The sequence below is a fragment of the Megascapheus bottae genome, chromosome 11, assembly GCF_031878675.1.
Source record: "Megascapheus bottae isolate mThoBot1 chromosome 11, mThoBot2.hap1, whole genome shotgun sequence".
Classification (NCBI taxonomy): Eukaryota; Metazoa; Chordata; class Mammalia; order Rodentia; family Geomyidae; genus Megascapheus; species Megascapheus bottae.
This window is the reverse complement of record NC_143519.1, coordinates 7,184,669-7,200,006: the sequence shown is the minus strand read 5'-3', so window position 1 is coordinate 7,200,006 and position 15,338 is coordinate 7,184,669. Positions and strand designations below refer to the sequence as shown.

Sequence of the window (15,338 nt, the reverse complement as noted above, 5' to 3'; positions counted from 1 at the left end):
GCCCCACCACCCACCACTGCCCACAAACACCCGCAAATTCCTCACTTCCACTTTTACAGTTCTTGGACTACACTCTCCTCCTGCCCCAGGGCTTAGGGTACACTTTTGTCACTTCCTTAGCAGGTTTGCCCAGTTTCATTCCCCAAGTACCTCTTGGTTTTCATGATGTTTATTGTTTCCAGAAAGCCACCTGTGGCCTCTGGTTTGCACCTAGAGCCCTCCCTCTCTTCATCCACCTACGGCTCACACAGCACAAATCGGGCAAATAGATTCATTTCTTTTCCTGCAAATTCCTTGAGCCCAACTCTGGTGGCACTTTTTAAGGGTGTTGGAGAGATTGTAGTTATCATGAAGGTGACAACGAAGGTAATCCTAAAAGAGAGACGGCATAAATTGCAAGAGCTCGAGTAGGCCCTGAAAATCATCATCTTACTTTGTAAAAACAAAATGGTCTTCCCCAGTCGCTCAAGAAGGGGAGAAAATGAATTATTGCCCCTCCCGCTCCCCTCGGAAAGGCCTAGCCACCTCTCACCAAAGGCATCCTCAGACAATAGGGACCTTATGGGGTGCCACCCCTTCCCAGACCACTGTGAAATACCTGAGGCCCCTTCCACCGCGTCCCCAGCCAAATGCATAAAGAGCAGAGCTCGCGGTCGAGGCGGCCCTGGTCTCTGGGGTGTACTTTGAGTAGACCTGGGGTGCACCCCGAGCCCACACGAAGAGGTGCAGGGAAGGAAGGGGGTGGGGGAAGGGGAGAGGCTCGGCTTGCAGAAACCAGGGCCCAGCTGGGCTCCACAACGGAGTCCAGGCACCTTCGGCCCCCTGCCCGGGTCTGCTAATGGCAGATGGGGACACTGAGGCCAGGCCCGGGCTCCTTCCCTGGCTGCAGTAAGCCAAGGTCCTAACCGCTGGACCGGGGAGGGGCCGAGAAGATAGGGGCGGGGCGTGGGCGGGGCCGAGCCGATGGGGCGGGGCGGGGGCGGGGCCGAGTCTATGGAGGCGGGGCGGGGGCGGGGTCGCGTTGATGGGCGGGGCGTGGGCGGGGCCGGGTCTGGCGCCCACCTGTGGGCCGGAACACGCTCCTTTCTCAGCCCGAGCCCGCCGGAGCGCCCGCGAGCGCCACACACGCCGGGACGCTGCGGGGGCCCCGGGGCTCCCAGCAGCGGGGGCTCCGGGCGCCCCCCCGTAGTTTCCATGGCAACGGCGGTCGGCTGCCCGCGTCGGCTGGAGCCGCCCCCAGGGTCAGAGGTCATCTCCGCAGCAACGGGAACTTCCCGCGCTACGGTGGCCCTGGGGGGACGCTTCCGCCGCATTGCGCCTCGGCGCCCCCGGGCTCGGAGGGCGGCTCGGCTCGCAGGCCGGGCCCCCACCCCGCCGCTCCGCTGCCCCGGCCGTGGCCCCCCGCGCGTGGCAGGCTCGTGGCTGTGCAGAAACGCCGTGCGGACGAGTCGCCCGGACGGGACCCGGGGCAGCCGGGATCCGCGGCTCCCGCCACGCCGCCCACCCTGGCCCAGCGGTCAGGCCGGGCCTGGGGACCGAAGTTGGGGTCAGGAGGACGAGGCAGCGCCCCACGAGGGGCGGGGGCCGTGGCCGGCCTCCCGAAGGCCCCCCAGGCGGGCAGCAGAGCCGAAGGAAGGGCCTGGCGCTGCGACCCCAGGCACCCAGCCGAATGGGCGATGCTGAAGCACCTGCTCCCCCCCCCCCCCCGCCCCTGTGCAGTTTTGAGAAACTCAGAGGTGAGGGACCGCTTGCAGGCCTAGAGCAGGAGGTGGGGGACAGCCCCAGGCCTCCAGCACGGGGTGAGGGACAGCCCCAGGCCTCCAGCACCGGACCGGGGACAGCCCCAGGCCTCCAGCACCAGGTGGGGGACAGCCCCAGGCCTCCAGCACCAGACCTGGGACACCCCCAGGCCTCCAGCACCAGGTGGGGGACAGCCCCAGGCCTCCAGCACCAGACCTGGGACAGCCCCAGGCCTCCAGCCCCAGGTGGGGGACAGCCCCAGGCCTCCAGCCCCAGGTGGGGGACAGCCCCAGGCCTCCAGCCCCAGGTGGGGGACAGCCCCAGGCCTCCAGCACCAGGTGGGGGACAGCCCCAGGCCTCAAGCAAGTGCTCGAGAACGGGTCAAGTGTGGGCAAAGGGGAGGCAGGGCGCCATGGTGGCCGTGGAAGAGCCTGGTTCCTGTCGGTCATCACAGCCACTGTGGCGAATGTGATCAGCGGATCCCAGTTCCAAGCCAGCCTGGGCATCAAAGTCCATGAGACATCTCCAAGCACCAAAAAACAAAGCTGGAAGCGGAGCTGTGCCTCCTGTGGTAGAATGCTAGCTAGCCTTGAACCAAAGAGAGTTCAAGACCAGCACACACACAACAGCCACTGATGCCTGTTTTCTCTTTGATTTTTATCATTTAGAAACCAAATCTTTGGTTGGTCCTTTTGGAAAGGTGTAAACATTAAATGAACCGGAGAATGTGTGAAACTACTGCTTACATACACTTCACTTTTGTGCAGGCACCTAATTCCCACTAAATTTACTGAGACATTGGAAACTTGCCATGCATCCATGGCACAGGTACTGTCAGGAGACAGTGATAAGCACAGTAGCTTCCAACATTGTTGGGCAACTTTATTGAAGTTAGTTGGTTAGGCCAACAAAAAAAGGTCAGGAAACACCACCGCTCTCTGTAAAAACTGAACCCATTTTTCCTCCTTCATGTTTAAGAAGTCCTCAGAGTTTCTCCTTTTGACTTCTCTTCCTGTCACTGGCCATTCTTTTACATTCTGAACAAATTTTTAACAAATTATTGTTAAAAAAAAAATTTGAGAATCTCCCTCAGAAGAATCCTGGTACTTCCTGGATATGGAAGTTCAACTGAAAACTAAATCTGATGTATGCTACACAGACCAAAAATATAAGGAACATCACAAAAAAAAAAACAAGCACCCTGTACTGGTGGACGGGTACGGGTAGAGATTTTTTGACCCATCATCAACCCCCTCCACCTCCCAGAGGTTGAGACTCAGAGATGGTAAGAATGACAAAAGGATTACATTGATCAAGTTTCTTCGTACTCACAAACTGACATGTTACATTGAAATCCCTTTGTACAACTCCTTAACCATACTAAACATAGGACAATGCAACAATTTGTTTAAAACAACAAATTCCTGCTACACTATTGAAGTGTCCCAACTGTTTGCCCTTAAGGTATAAGAAACTATTTGGAAAAAAATGTTCCCATTTTGAGACAAGAAAACTGGTCAGTCAATATGAGGGAGGTATGATGCCAAATTGTACCAAGAAGTGAAAACATTAGTTTTGCTCACATTAACCTATGTAATAAAAACATGTGGCAAAACTCTACAATAGCCAGCCACCAGTGGCTCGTGGCTGTAATCCTAGCTACCCAGGAGGCTGAGATCTGAGGATCATGGTTCAAAGCCAGTCAGGGCATTAAAGTCCATGAGGTTCTTACCTCCTGTTAACTACTAGAAAACGGAAGTGGTGCTGTGGTTCAAGTGGTAGAGCGCTAACCTTGAGCCGAAGAGCTCAGGGACAGTGTGCCCAAGCCAAGTTCAAGCTCCATGACCAAAAAACACAAAACACTCTCCAATATTTGTGTTGCTAAATCTTGGAAGGCTGAACTTGAACATATGGAAACCGGAAGTATGACATAAAATTCGCTTTAGCCCCTTTGCAGAGTAATGCATTATTTGAACAAATATTCACCAAGGAAGAAGATAAGAACAAGCTGATATAACTACATCCAAAGTCACTTTCCTTGTTAAAACTAGGTTTATACATTGAAATTTTACAGTTATTAACTTGTATATAAGCTTCAAGAAATGAACAAGTTAGTGCAAATGCCATCTTTTGGTTGACAAAGCAACTTTTCTCCGCAGAACTTACTTTACTACCTTAGTAACAGAAGCTTCCTGGATGGAGTTCAAGGCCACATCACTTTACACCGAATCCCACTCCCACGTTAGAAGAAAACTGCTCACCAGTTTGGTGTTCCAGCCCTGCAGCCTGAATTCAGTGCCTTCGTTTACTATCGGGTTTAGAAATGCAGACATTGTGGCCTAATTGTGGCTCACCCAGTTCTATAGAAAGCCAGGATGAGTCGGCAGGCTCCAAAGAAGGAATAAAAAGTGCTTACTCTGTTTTCTTTCCTCTCTCCCTATTTCCTAACTTCAAAACACCATGACTGCCCTAGACATAAAGTAGCCTAGAAAGAAAGAAGGGAAGGAAGGAAAGAAGGGAGGGAAAAGAAAAAAGAAAAGGAAATAATGAAGAACAGTGTCATAACCTGGCTTGAAATAGCTTAGTAAAAGGCCAAAAGCAGATCAGAAAGGCACCAAAGACCAGGGGGAAATAGAATCAGTCTACTGGCCATACCCAACCCTGCACAGAGTCACATGGTAGAAGAGACTGAGTTCAGAAATGGGGACTGTCACAGCCACAGCTTGTAGCTGTTCTCTGAGTGCTATGCAGAACTAGGCCTAGGGCATACATGTCGTATGTAGCTTTCTTGACACGGAAACTCAATAAAAGTCTTTTGGGGTTGTGATTTATCTTAAGATCTGTCCTTTTCAGAGTCCTGATAGCATAGGGAGGTTTAGAAGTACTATTTATGACTGACTGGGTGGATATATTTGAGAGTGCCTGGTTTGTTTTATATTATCTGTCAGGAAAGATAACAATACTATGACCTTTATTGGGGAGTTGGGGGGGGGGGTTAGCCAGTTTTCTTATCATCCTTTGCTTCAAAAGCAATGACCTAGATTATTTCCTAAATTTGTCGGTTATATTCACTGGTCAATCTAAACTCATGTTCGGGTTCAAAGAAACATACCAAGATTCCTCCAGGTACAATAAGTACCTGGACTTAGTATTCCCTATTTAATGAGTGTTTAAAATATAGTTACCTTGCATGACTCATACAATGAAAGTTGCAGCCAGTAACATTTATTCTAAATGCACAGCTATTGTTTGCTAGAAAAGTAAGGGAAAGTAGGACATGGTGGGGAGGGGAGAGAATGTGCAAGCCTGTTCTCTAATAATCATTGTACTTTGAGATTATGTGTTTTTATGGAAATAGCAACTGTAGATTATATCCAGTATTTAAAATTATGCAGTTTATTTTAATAGCATAAACATATGTTGTATGTTGTTTGTTAAGTTTTACACAATACAACTACAAAATACTATAAAGTGTTGTACAGCAAATTAAAACTGCATGAAATAACTTTACCCCAAATTTGCACTTTCATTATCTGCTTATTCGCATACCAACCCACTCGTCAGCTCTTTCCAGAACCTCTGACCAAACTACCAGTTGAATAACTGACAAGTTGAATAACTGGGAGTGCCCAGTGAATTATTTCATAATTTTATAGACCCTGGAAGGAAGATTCGTATTTATCTCTGAAATAATAAAAGGTGCTTTACATCAAACTCACAGGGCCGTGGTAATATTCAACTGAGCATTTTAGTTGGAAAGCAGTTAATTGTCCTCTTTTTAGATTTAAGATAACATAATAGGTAGTAGTCAATCTGTTCCTCTTTTGGCTTTAACAGTTAAAAGGATTTTAGGCTTTGTTTTATTTTAATTACCCAATTAACTTCTTAGTTGTACTGCTATCTTGGGATCAAAAATGTGCAAAAGATTGTGGGCTACCAGTTCATAGCAGAAGGAATGAAAGCCACCAAGTGCAAGACTGGAAGGGAACTGTTAGGTTTGCTTCAAGCTTAGAACATCAAACTTTTAGAAACTGAAATAAAAAGTATGAGGCATAAATGTCCTATTTTTAAAAGGAAGAGTTACTAAGTGTTCCAACTCCCAGCTTGCAGCTCTCAGCCTGGCAGTCTCTGCAGAACTCTGCATTACAGGCTCTGAGGATGTTTTCAGAGACACATCTGCGGAGATAACCCATCACCTCGAGCCCAGGTGCCTTGGCGTTCAGAGCTGCAAAATACATGGCTCTAAAAGTAAATGAGCCTTTGTTTAACATCCTTTGGATGAGGAAAACATCTGTTCCAGAGAGCTGAAAGTGGGTGGTAGGGGGGAAGCCTAAAGAAAAGGATCTTGAGTCATGTATACGGCAAAAATCAGGGTTTCCAACAAAATCCTTCAACAAATAACCACAGCAACAATAAAGGCCTACTAAGAAACTTCTGTTCATTCGTGACTTACTCCCCACTCTTCCACACTATGGAACGACTTAACTGCGAGGTTCCTAGTCAAACATTGAACGCTTAACTTATTTTTTAAACTGCTTTTCCAGTATCTCCTCCTCAAAGAGGGACGAAATTTTTCCACAGGCAGATGACAAGAGAATGCCAGGCACTATTTTTGCTGTGTACAGTAGTTCCTCCCTTCCCACTGCAGCCTGGGCCTGTCCCAGGAGGTGGGGTGGGGTGTGCAGGGGACCTTGCATGAAGGGCCAGCGAGGGGTCTGTGGGCACTAGACACCAACAAGCATAGCTGGGGGGTAGGGGAGGGCAGGGCTTCGCGTGCCCTGAGCTCACAACCAAACTAGAAACTCCATGGCAAGTAAACCGACCAAGCTACTGACTCCTTGGCAGTTCTGGGCAAGGCAGACCGACTTCCATTGAACACTGAAGAGTTGAGCCAGAGAAGGGTCAAAGGACAGGGGACCGGGGAGGGTGGCTAGACAGGGTGAAGAGCCAGAACACAGGGTCGGGGGCTCCAGGACGCAGGAACAGTGTCCACGACGGCCCTCTACACGTCCTTTCCTGCCCAGGCACGAGAGCATCTGCCCCCGGGACGCCTGTCCATGCCAGCAGCTCCCCCTGGCCGCCTTCCTGCTCCCCTGTCTGTCCCCCAGACGTCCATCCACGCCAGCATCCGCCCCTGGACGCCCATCCACGCCCCCTGTCTGCCCCGCGGACCGTCCATCCACGCACACACACACGTCCTCCTCCACGCACGGTCTCTCCACACTAGAATCTGCCCCCCACCCCGCCCCGCTGGGCTGGCAGTGCCAGGCGGACTGGCCAAGCCCGGCTCTACCGCACCGCAGTGCAGGGCCGCCGTCCCGACCCTCCTCCAGACACCAACCCCGGAGCTGCGTCCTCGGCTGTGAACTCGGCGCGGGGACTGCCTGCGCGCCCCAGCCCAGGCCACCTCCACCACGCCGCCCTCCGGCCTGGCGTCCCGGGGGTGGCTCATCCCCACGGCTCTGCCGCCGCCCCCCAGAGTCCCCCGAGGGCGACACCCCCGGGATCGGCCCCCCCAGCCACCTGCATTTGCATTCCTTATGTAATGCACCGCAAGTTTCCCTCTTGGAACCCTTTTGGGACCGGCGCGTGATTGCCGGGAGGCGGGTGGAAGGCGGCGGCGACCCCCAACCCTAGCTGGACCCTCGGGGCAATCGCTGCTGAAAGGGGGTTCGAGGGGGTTCCACGCCATCTACTAGAGGGGTCGGGGTGGCTCCTCGGCCCGGGGTTCCCTCCAGGCAGGAGCCGCGCGCTCGCTGCGCTCCTCCTGCGCCAGACGTTGTCACGGACACAAGGGGGCTGGAGTTTGAAGGCTGGGGCTCCAGAGCCAGCTGGGGGAGGAGGCGGGGGCCGAACTGCCGGAGGAGGATCGGGGTGTCGAATCCGGGCACGCTCCCTCCCACCCACCCCCCAAGAGGCAGCAGCCCAAGTGAAGGAAACCATCCAACGCCTTCTCCAGGGCGCAGCCCTGAGCCGTACCGGTCCGCGCTCCGCCCCGCACCCGACCCCCCGAACGGTTACAGGGGCAAAAAAAAAAAAAAAAAATCACAAAAGTTTCCTCCAGTCTCCTAGGCACGGATGGTGTCACAGCCGGGAGCTGCTGGCAATGGCTGGGGTGTGGGGAGGGGAGGGTGTAGACGCAGATCCAAGCTGTGACTTGATTATTCATGCAACACTGTCCGGGTCCCCACTCCGCTTTCCCTGCCTGCTGCCTGCAGGGCAGAACTGCAGGTCTGGCTGCCTGAGCCACAGACAAGGCACCCGGAGGGTTTTAGAAAAGCAGAGCACGAAGAAGCCAGTTTTGCTTACCAGTTGGGTTCTTGTTTTTCTTAAGACTCTTGCCACAAAGACACTGCAGCATATGCGTTCCTTTGCTGAAAATGTTCCAAAGAAACCACATTGATTTGGGCGAAAAGCAATCCAGCAGCTTAGACACCCTGAGAAAGAAGAGATCCTTGTGGTTGCATAATAATAATTGGAAATCAGTTTTCCTGAAGAGGGGCACCGGTTTTACCATAGGAAAAACGGTGATATTCTGGGTCTTCTCCCAGTTTTTCCCCCTCACGTGGTCTATTTCTTGGAGACTTCTCAGTGATTGTTTTTTCTCGGCCAGGGTGAATGATTTATTTCCCCTTCCTTGATCACCACCGGATGATTAGCAAAAGGTTGAGAAAAAATCCTTTTTTCAGCCCGAAGCCAAAGAAATCCCAACTGAGATCACAACTAATCTGGGAGAAGAGGAAAGCCCCAAAAATCCTCCAAGAGAAAACCATAGCCTTTCACTCGGTCGCTGTGGGGATGGGTGGATCTGCAAGAGGCGAAGCAGGATTCGTCTCACCGGGAGGAGACTGCCATTGTGTAGCCCCTAGGAGAGAAGGCAAATAAAAGGGAAGGAGAGAAGGGAGGGGGTTGGGGGGGTAGAAAAGAAAAGAAAAAGAAAAAAAGGAGAAGCAAAGCCAAGGCAGCGATCGCGCACACACACGGCAGTACCACCTCGATGGAGCCTCACTGCCCGAGCACAGGCTCCTTTCTGTCTCCCAGGGTCGAGATTTCCCTTCTTTAAATCATCGATGGCCAGAGCTCAGTGCATCGGCTTGAACCTGCAGTTCTGGAGCGGCACGACGAATGGGCGAGATGCTCGCAGAGGCCCCCTGCCTTGGTCTGTCTCCTGGTAAGGTGGACAGAGCCCCAGACCCCTTCCTCCTTCCTTCCTTCCTCTCTTCCAGGCTCCAGCCACCAGCGTGAGCATGAGGGAAAAAAAAAATCTCCCCTCCGGATTCCTCGCCCAGCCTCGGATGGGGAGTTACAGGCATGAGCTGGAGGAGGAGGAGGAGTGGAAGTTTGCGTTGAAAAGCCTGGCTTTCCATGACGTAGCCACGTGCTTTCAGACCCGTCACCAGTGAGGTGCTTCAACCAGCCCGGGGAGGACAATCGCTGCAGTCTCTGGCCGGTCCCTCCTCCGAGCTGCCCACCCCAGCCAACCTCGCCCCAGCCCACCCCCCACCGTGGGACCCTCTCCCTCCTCCTCTCCAGCCTGCAGGGGCCGCCTCTGGGAGCCAATCTGACAGCCTTCTGCAAAAAGTGAATTTAGAAAACGGAGCATTAACAAGTATAATGAGCCCAGCTTAGGGAAGACATAGGGATTGGGGAGGAAGGAAGGAAGAGAAGCCACTTCATACCACTTGGCAGAACCAAAATGAGTCCCCACTTGGCACTCGTGGAAGCTGTATGAAAAGCTGAAGTTCCCCTTAACTCTTGCAGTCTGGGTTTTACTTCGGATGACAGGCAGAGATGACATGGATAGAGCTAGGAGTGTAGACGCAGACACAGACATGGAGGTAGCTGTGTGCATGCATGGCAGAGTGAGGAAGGTTTGTGGAATTAGAGACACATATTTCTATCCAGAGGCTTCAAAGGTTCATGAGAAAATGGATGTCCTTTCAGACAGTCAACCCTGTATCTTGAAATACAGGCTTCACCCTGACTAAGCCAACGGCAGCCTATTTGCTTTGTGTCTGCCCCCATTAGTTACACTGATTTTTAAACTCATCCTCCTCCAGTTCTTTTCTACCCGTGTCACCCACACGAGAACCGTGGTCTCTTTCCATAACCAGCTTCATAGTTAGAGAGGCAAAAGAGTGGCAGCAGAGCCAGCGCTTTGTTTTGTTGGAGGAAATACTACAAACATGAAATGCTTACAGAGAATAATGTGCTGAACTTCGGTGTCCCCGTTACTAAACTTCATTTTTTGAAAAATTACCCTTCATTCCGAATTGTGAGAGGAGGGCATACAATATTGACAGCACCCGGTCCAGCATACTTCCATTTTAGTAGGAAATTCACCAAAAAAAAAATAGTATTAACCCTCATATAACTCAAAGTTAACATTTAGAAACTCCAACTCAATGTTTTTTTAAAAAAAATTGTTACCACTACTGTATGATATAGCAAACTATCTCATAAACAATAGGTGTTGATGTAGATTTATGTGGTTGAGGATTGTTGGAAGAGTCTGTTTTTAAGGTAAACTTCTTAGTTGCCAGTTCTTGAAAATAATAGATCTTTCCCTCTCTCAGGGTGCCCTAATAATGCAGATGTATTTCTAGATGTGGATCTGATGATTTTTAGAGCGATAATAAGATTTAAAACAAGGAAACTATTCAAAGCCATCAGACTTCCTTGCACATGTCAAAAGAGTCACGTCACACAGATCAAAAGAATTACCAAGATTAATTGCAGCCTAAAGAAGTTTTGGAAAGTATCGATGGAATATGTGAATTTAATACCAAATGTCTTACTATGATGACGTATCCTGGGGGAGGGGGGAAAGAGAGCGGATTCTTTTTCAAAGAAAAAAGGAAAAGTAGAATAGCACTGGCAAATAATTAGAACATAAGTTTTTATATCAATCAGAGACAGATACCATATGCTACTTCTATAACATTCTGGTGTCCTCCAGGGGGTTCCAGAATATCCTAATATATTACACCACTGGGCAAATGCCAGTGAAAGAGTTGAATTAAAAATATTTTCCACCAGGCTCCAAGAGTCCATGAAAGCTTTGAGTTCCTGGAGAATTCCACAAGTAGAGTAAAATCAGGGGAGATACTCGGTAATCATTGGATTCTTTTATATGGTAAGTCTATATAAAGAGTATTTCTTGAGCCAGCACTTCTTAAAATTCCAAATATCACTCTCTACCATGTGAGAGTAAATTTGCTCCCCATTAAAATGAAGAGTGACTTCCAGAAAGGGATGGTTTTCTTTGCTACCTATTGGGAAATCTTTTGTCCTGTGACCTCAGAAATAAGGTACTTGCCTGCAACCAGTACTTATTGAGATTCTGTGATACCAGACACTGTTAATTGTTCCTCATATTTTTCTGACATTCTCTGTGTGTGTGTATTTACTGATATATTATTTCTTTATGTTATCCAGGCTATTATACACATTATTAAGCAAGCATCAGCCTAGGAATTATTCTTTCTGGAAGAGATAACTAGAATCTATTTGGATTTCAGATAGCTCTGACTAGCCTAATCTAATGGAAATCATTGAGACAGTTAAAAGTAATTGTATGGACTTCCAGATGAAATACCAAGTGAGACTTCCTGTGACATGACACACCAATGGTACCCTGGGGTTAACTTGGGCTTTGGGGAAGCCTCATCTCAGATGAGGGCTGATACAAAGTTATTTGCTTGATTTGCACTCCAGACACTTATTTGATGCTTGTTTTGGAAGATAATTACCATGTTGCTTAACCACACTATGTTCCTATCCATATTCGATGACAAAACAGAAACTAGTAAAAAAAGAAATGCAACTTCTAAACCAAAGGTAAGTAAAAATAAAGAAACCTTTCTCAAAACTGGAAGAAGTATATGCCATAAAGTCTACGGCTTATTCCATTCTCCATTCCCCTCACTGTATCATCTCTTTATCTCCTGACTGCCTCATCCAAACCAGCCTTGCTGACCTACAACACCAGCACAAACATCACCCTGGGATGGACCACTTCTCATTTCCCTCTCTACTCCTGGTCCACCAACTGTAACCTCTGTCAGTCACACACGTAAGGCTATGCCGATAAAGCCTAGATCAAAGAAGAACGGAGAAGGAAACAACTGAAAGAGTTAGTCATAAATGGAGCAGACATGGAAAATGGGGACCATTTCGCACATACGGAGCTCACTGGCTATTCACAAACACCTTTCAGAAAGATGATGCCTTTTGTTATTTGTACCTACTTTTCTATTTTTGGAATCATTCATAATAATTCTCACTTTCTAAAGAATACTCCTAAATGTCCCATCCTAATCCTTTACACGATATTCTTCCTCTTCGTGTTCCTACATGAAGCCATTCCTCTCTCCTGGAGAGAATAGTCTAGAAATTTCCCTCCAGTCCTTCTCTCTCGTCCTCCTAATTCCCAAGGAAGAAGGGATGACTCAAGGACACCCCCTGTTCACTCCTCTCCATGAGTGAAGCTTAGGCCCAGGCTCAGAGCCCATGATTCCCTTCTAAAGGCAGGTTTGGAGATGTGTCTCTAAACACCTGCAGGCTTGTGGCAGCCAAAGGTGACCTTCACACACCCCTTTCCTCCTCCATCTTAGTGTGCTCTGGTCCCCTGATGGCTCACTAATACCTCTGTCTCTCAGTCCCCAAACATGAAAGGCCCTTATGCTAGGGGCTCACAAGAAAGTCTGGGACTTAACACTCAGCTCTTGGAAGAATGTCTCCACCCTTTAGCTTCCCTGTCCCCTTGCCTCTGGGGAGGGAAAATGGGATAATGATGAAGGGTTTGTTTTACATCCTTTTCTAGAATTCCCATGTGGGTTTCCTACCCTTCTCTACCAGGACAGTTGGCTTATCACTGTTTTCTGGCTCTTTCCTCTTTGCTGTCTATTTTCCTAAATAAATTGCTGGCACTGGAATCTTTATTTTCTGGTGAGAATCAAGCCAAAACAGGACTAGAAAGGAAACACTGAGTGTGGGGCAGGTCTTTCAGCTTTCTCCACCCAAACTCTTTCCCTGTGATCACTGCAATCTTCAATTCTTTTCCACAGGTCAAATCCCTTTCTGCTCAAATAGCCTGATCAGGAACTCCTCTAATGGTGGCATCCATCAATAGAACTGTTTAAGACCATGTTCCCTAATCTCACCTGAACTTAAAAGTGAAGGAGAGAAGGGTAATTGTCACCTTGGAAAACACAATGATAAAACCATGAAGAACTTGCCAAGATACTTGAAAGAAAACAGACCCCTGAGTTCTCAAAACAGGAGCTTCTCTTGGCCACAAAGATATCACCACTACAGAAATGATGTCATCTCAGCACACGTAGCCATCACTAGCAATCCAACCCCCAAATTCTGTGCAGCCCTTCAAGAATCAAGATGAGACATCATGAATTATCAGAAACAGGTATTTACAGGTAGAACTAGCCTTAAAGTATGGTGAGGATCTATGCAACATGGCCCCCCTTATATCGCTATCTCTCAGAACTTTCTAATACATGCCTCCTAGTAATAATTGAATTAAACTTCATGGGATATACCTTTCAATATGAAATAAATATCTTGATTGAAACAAAATCAAAGCTACAGGAACTTCTTACAGACTAGTTCAAACCACACTTTCCTTGTTCTCGATGACCCAAAACTTGGTACTGATGAAAAAAACTTTTGTTTTTCTCTATAAAATGAACTACTCCAAGGAGGGGTTACAATGTTATGAATGTTATGCACATAGAATTTACTTCCTCAATTTCTCTTGCAACTAGGTAGAATAACAGTAAGCTTACTGAATTTTCCACTTTTTGGTGAGATTGGTCTGTTCTGAAGTATAGAATGTTTGCTCTGGATACTAGCTCATAAAATTTATTTTAAGTATGGACTAAGAACAGCATTGCTGAATGTATGCCCACCAAGAAAATTCTTCTATATCATGACCTTGTTGTAGTCAGCGCCCCATCACCAGCATCCCATCCCAGGATGACCAGAATTAAGTAAGAATCGATTTACCCGAGAAGTGTACCTATATAGCTACAGGATAGTGCTTTCCTCCGAAAGGCTCTCAAGTAAGTTGGATGACAGAGGCAAAAGGAAGCCATTATTCTGGAACTCAGCTGTAGGCTTCCTGCCTGGTAGATTCTTAAGAACAGTCACTTACTACAACATTGAAATTTCCAAAAGTCCAGCTACTCACCAACCAGTTCTTGAGAGCATCTGTCCATTGTTAGTACTTCCAGCTGTGGTGTCATGGAAGCGTCTCCTAGATGTTCACTTCCCAGCTTCCCCAGCAGCCCTTTATTCCTACATGAAAACATAGAAAGCAGAAAACACCAGAGGGCTTCACTAATTCCAAATAGATAAGAATCCCCAGTATTTTTTTTCTTCCCAGTTTCTAAGACATTAGAAACACTTGATACCTTGTTGATTAAAAACAAAACAACAAAAACTGCTTTGAGTTTTTGATAGCTTACTTGTTACCTAAGCACCACTTCAATCCAATATGTGTGTTTTATCCTATGCCAGAAACATGCAAATAACAATTGGTTCTTTCTTTAAGTGTTTACTGATCGCTCAAGCCTGGGCTTCTAACAAGCTACATTTTGCAAGAAATCTAAATGAATCTGTGGCATGTTTCCCTCAGAAATGACTGAAAGTGACTTAGACTTATTGCTTTATAATTCCTCAAAAAATAAAAGAGGTTTATAAAGTAAAATTCAGGGGGGTAGGGGGAGGGTAATGGGAACCAAGACATGTGAAAGGGTATCAATGTATGTGAATTAATGCACCTTCTATCTGGCAAATATTATGTAACCCTTTTATTAATTACAATAAAAAATATTAAAAAATAAAGTAAAATTTAATTCTTATATATTTATTTGACCTATAATGAAACCTCCTTTATAAAGTTAAAATGTGTAATTTATAAAGCAATTTATGTAAATTATTGTTAAAATTTAAATCCTCAAGAAAATGGTTATATAGTAAGGTTATTTTGGAAATATAAAAAAAATACATTTAGACTCCAAAGGTAGATAATACAAGTCTTTCACACCATAAACAAACACCAAGAGGTCAAAAATTTAAGGATATTTAATTTGCTTAATATAAATCCTGGTAACCTCCTATGTATAGGTATTTAATTACTGATGTCTTACATATTTAATATTCACATAATTTAGACTCTGAGTCCTATTTCACACCCACAGGCATTTTCATAAACATATACAATATTTTAGATCTAAGTGCATGTAATTGAACTGCTGTCTATGAAGGTGTAAAAATTTTTGAAATGTTGCATTTTAGCATTCATTTGATTTAATGCATTGTTGGCATCTGAACAGTAAGGTACTTTTAGTTTATTATTTGTCCAAATAAAATGGATAAAGAAACATAAATACGTATGTATGACAGCTCAGCATAACCACTACTTAGCATTCACCTAATTTTCATTTTTTAAAAAAAGGATGGAAATAAGACATAAGTAACTTATCAGGCATATCCAGATTCATAGTTTAGATTGTATTTTAATGTATTTATAATACCAATAAAAGTGGAATGAAAGGCATGAATTTGTATTTTAGTCT

At 46.9% G+C, this 15,338-nt stretch overlaps 1 protein-coding gene across 1 annotated transcript in view; it reads right to left on the bottom strand.

The window, feature by feature from the left end:
• Fgf14 (fibroblast growth factor 14) overlaps positions 1–9,081 on the bottom strand; it is a 499,318-nt gene extending 490,237 nt beyond the window's left edge. Inside the window, exon 1 of the mRNA XM_090341911.1 lies at positions 8,050–9,081. Coding sequence (XP_090198037.1) covers positions 8,050–8,257 — 208 coding nt within the window. The 5' untranslated portion in view covers positions 8,258–9,081. The remainder of the gene's footprint in view (positions 1–8,049) is intronic.
• Between the last annotated feature and the right edge of the window lie 6,257 nt (positions 9,082–15,338).